Source organism: Propithecus coquereli, unplaced genomic scaffold (genome assembly GCF_000956105.1).
Source record: "Propithecus coquereli isolate 6110/MARCELLA unplaced genomic scaffold, Pcoq_1.0 Scaffold238, whole genome shotgun sequence".
Taxonomy (NCBI): domain Eukaryota; kingdom Metazoa; phylum Chordata; class Mammalia; order Primates; family Indriidae; genus Propithecus; species Propithecus coquereli.
The window spans coordinates 1,032,083-1,036,315 of NW_012147930.1; the positions used below are offsets into that span (position 1 = coordinate 1,032,083).

The 4,233-nt window shown below is 50.5% G+C and overlaps 1 protein-coding gene across 1 annotated transcript in view; it reads left to right on the forward strand.

The window, feature by feature from the left end:
• Window positions 1-4,233, forward strand: part of MYOM2 (myomesin 2) — a 68,449-nt gene that overhangs the window by 17,328 nt on the left and 46,888 nt on the right. Inside the window, exons 11-12 of the mRNA XM_012645867.1 lie at window positions 1,043-1,242; window positions 1,842-1,895. Coding sequence (XP_012501321.1) covers window positions 1,043-1,242; window positions 1,842-1,895 — 254 coding nt within the window. The remainder of the gene's footprint in view (window positions 1-1,042; window positions 1,243-1,841; window positions 1,896-4,233) is intronic.

Here is a 4,233-nt window from a genome sequence, read left to right on the forward strand (position 1 = left end):
GGCAACAGAGTGAGACTCTGTCTCAAAAAACAAAAACAAAAACAAAAACCATCGTTTTTGCTCCTGTGAGATCTGATGATTTTCCCAACATGTTGGCAAAGACAGTTTCATGCCCCATCTCAGTTAATCATCCACCCTCCCTGCCCCTTGTTAAAGCTGCAGAACATTCTGGAAGGGGTGGCTCCCCCACCCGGCTCCGGACCTTGCAACCTGCCAGGTGTTGGGGTAACTCGGGGTTTCCCTGCTGGACTTTTGGTTTTGACCACTTCCTTCTCTTCGGCTAAGACAGCCAGAACCAGGGCGTGTGGATCAGAACCTTCCCTGAAGTTCCGGACGGTTGGGGGAAGGAGAACTGGCTCTTTGTAAAGTGAATGAACGACTCTGAGGTCGGAGACTCGGAAAGACCGATTTTCTGAACTTGCTCTTTCCCCCCAAGAACTTAACGTGAGGTCTTTGTTGTTAAATTTCTCACCCTGTGAAAGAGGGAGGCCAATATTTCTCACGTTTCCAGGTTTCTGGTCAGGACTCCATTAATATGCTCAAAAGGCTCCCAATCACACATGAGAAATGTCTAGAAAGAAGCATCTGACTGTTATCCCAGGGACTGTAAGGCGAGTCCTCCCCCTGGTCCAACAGAGCCAGGCCCGGTTGGGGCCCGGGGGGCCGGGGCTTCCTCCCCAGCCTGGAGCTCAGGGTTACCTGCGACTTCGTCAGATAAGTCAGGAAAGGACAGATCTAAAGTAACTTTTGAGATTTTGCCTAACTTTGAAGGCAGGAATTGATCTTCAGCTATAAATTATTAGGTTTCGGGGGTGTATATTTCATATATGGTGTGTATCATATATAATATTATACGTATTACCTTTTCTAAGTAGCTCTTTCGGTTTATTTATGCCACTGTATAAATCAGTACTTTAACAGCATAGATTTTACGGTGTGGAGACTCTGTCCTGTTGTGGTCTGTGGGTATATATATTATATTCCTGTATAGATTTAGCCGACGGCCACGTTCGTTACTTTCTGCCCTGTTTCCTGTTTGAAGGTGTGAAGTGGGAACAAACAACTGGGTGCAGTGCAATGATGCCCCCGTGAAAATCTGCAAATACCCCGTGACGGGACTTTTTGAAGGAAGGTCTTACGTGTTCCGCGTCAGGGCCGTGAACAGCGCGGGCGTCAGCCGGCCCTCCAGGGTCTCGGACGCGGTGGCCGCCCTGGATCCCGGCGACCTCAAAAGGTTACAAGGTGGGCGGCTGGGCGTCGGGCCCCCACGCTGGCGGGGGAGGCCGGGCGCCTGGGGCCGTGGGACGTCGCTGCGTGCTGAGCGCGGCACGGGGTCCTCTCTGCTCCACGACCTCCCGTCAAGGTCACCTTGGGAGTGGGGCAGCCAGCCTGATGTGGACACTTTAATGCATTTCGCCTCCGCAAAGCTCTTCGCTGGAATCCAGATAAACTGGCTCGAAATTAGACCTTTCTCAGGCCATGGGGGGTATGATTTGAGCTCATGATGAGACTTGGGAAGTCTTGAAACGAAGCCGCTCTGTTTCTGAGTTTTAATTTCACATGACACAGACTCCCCCATGGGGTTGGGCTCTTAATGGTGGTTTTAACGGACCCTCTGTGTTTTCCGAGCCCGCGTGGTCCTTTCCATCCACTACAAAGCGCTGAGAGGCGCTAAATATTACCAGGACCATGTCCAAAGTGTCACTCTGGTCACCCAGAGGACGGTCCAAGGTGCGGTCCCGACGCAGGGGCCACTCGGACCTTGCCCTGCTCTAGGGAAATCGCTGCTTCCTTCCGGAAACCTTGGACGTCAAATTTACCATCCGCCTTTCTCTCCGCAGCTATTCACCTGGAGGGAGAGAAAGAAATTGTCATCTATGAAGAGGAGCTTGAAGGTACGTAGAGCTCACGCTTCCCTGCGGCCGCCGTGCCCGGGGGTTCAGGGCTGTGATCAGAGCTGTGAGGAACATCCGCGGGGCGCCGCCTCTTTGCACGTAAAAACAAAACTGTGGGTGTCGCCCGCGAGTGCGATGTCTGTGGATATCTAAAATAAAGGAAAGACAGAATGAGGAAGTGGGGAAGAGAATCACGGACCGTGTTCCCCTCAGGGGTCACAGATGCAGTCGTTCGAGGACTTGCGGAGCAGAAACCGAACTGAAGACAAGATGCGATCGCTGGCTGCCGCGTGTGTCCTCACGGGTTCCATCGGTGGAACTATTTCATTTTACTTTTCTTAAGCAGAGATTTTCTTCCTAACATTTTAACCGAAATAGATCGAGTCTTTCCTGTCAAATGATGTTCTGCGTTTGGAAGTTCATACTTTCCTTATTTATGCCTGTTTGTGCGACTACTTCTTCTCCTTAATTATTCCTTCCAGGGATCGTTAGGAGGAATGATTTGTGAAGAAGGGACATCTAACATGATTAATCCGATTTCAGTTGCACTTCCAATTAGAGCTCATAAAGTGCAGTGGGTGAAAACTTCAAAAGCAAGATTCCAAACCGATTTGGAGCCAGTGCCTGGGGAGAGGCACTTCCGAGCTCTTCTTCAAAATCACAGAGTCCGGAATGTTCTTCCCCCAGACAGCTGCCGGTGCAGGAGAGTTTGTTGATTGAGTTTCATATTTGAAGGAGACAGACCCCAAATGGCATCGACACATAATGATTTTTCTCCGGGACCTTAAAAAGAACACTCGTCACAATGCCTCCCACAGGGGACATGAAACCCCCGGGAGCCCCCGTTAGAGTCCCGGGTAACCCCGAGGGAACACTTGGAGTCTCAGTCCGGACCTCAGCTTCCAGAAGAAATCCACAGCAGGGAAAGATGCTCTGCGAACAAGGAGGGAAAGACTTAGGGAGGGTCGACGTCCTGTGGCCTCTCAAACAGCCGCCGTGTTCCCCTTCATCTGCTGTGCGCCCTGCGCCTGATAACGCTCTTGATGCTTCTCTGATGATTAAAACGTAGATATTTGAAAGAATAAAAAAATGCCTCCGAATTACACCGGAAGAGAAGATATTCTTGAGCAGAGCCGCCTGTGTGAAATGCGGGTTTCGGGCGTTGCGAGAGGACAGGGCAGGGCTCTTGTCACTCCTCGCGGTCGGGTGACATCAGGAGGAGAGATGTCGCCTGGGCCACCCTGGGGGACAGGGGGACGTCAGGGCTGGCAAGGGCGGCCCTGGACGGCAAGGAGTCCCCTGCTTCATGAACGTCACGCCCCTGTGATGGGACGTGCGCTGTGGGAGGACGCGCCTTTCGGGGGAGACCGTCTCTCCGTCACACATAATGTGTCGGGGTATAAATAGCCGTTCGTTCGGCACCAAATAATGAAATAGCTGATTCCTAAGTCTGGGTCTGCGCAGTGGTTAAACGGAAGTTCCGTTCCCAGGCGCGGGGTTCTTATTTCCAAGTGGAACAAAGTCACAGACAACATTTCTCCTGTTTATTCCGACGTCTCTTTTCTTACCCGAAAGCGGGTTTTGGTCCCTCGAGACTGTGCCTTCTGTCTGCTGCGTTCTTGAACTCGCGGCGTTTACGCGCACCCCGGGAGCCCTGGCCGAGGCTGTCTGCGTAGCTGGGCGTGGAAGGCGGAGGTAAGACGTTCCCACGGAACAGTGTCTGACGTGGGACGTCAGTGCCGCCCGGAGTGCAGCCGCGGGCCTTCAGGTCTCCGGCGTGAGGCTTTTCCTGCAGAAAACGGGCGGTCGCCTTGGTCTAAAACAAACTCACGTGAAATCGAAATCCTGCCACAGTGATGGAGAGGTTTGGAATGTTCATCTGTCCACCTCAGTCGTTTTAAACGGTGGACAGACACCTCCTTTAATTAAAAAAAAAATCTTTAGGAAAAGAAAGAGTTTCTATAACGTTTTTAAGCAAACCATTTCTGGGTTCAAAAATTTGCTATTAGGAAGGTCCCTTTTCAACCCCATCTCTTTTCTTCACAGAAGCTGATTTTTTTTCTTTTAACATCACTTTAGCTAAAAAAGACTCGGTAAAGGCCACTTGTTTTAATGAAACAGAAACTTATGACTTTTGTTGGCTAAAAATCTCTCCTGTGCTATTTTCGCCTTAGGGCTACATTTTTCTAATCGTTTTTATCTTGGGCAGTGTCTTGCTTCAAACATTTAAGGTCGTATCAATGCTCTTTCCTTAATAGCATCCAACTTCTCCAGTATTTCTTGAATTGCTCCATTGAAAATTGGATACTCTGTTCTTGGAAAGGCCGGAATGGCTGTT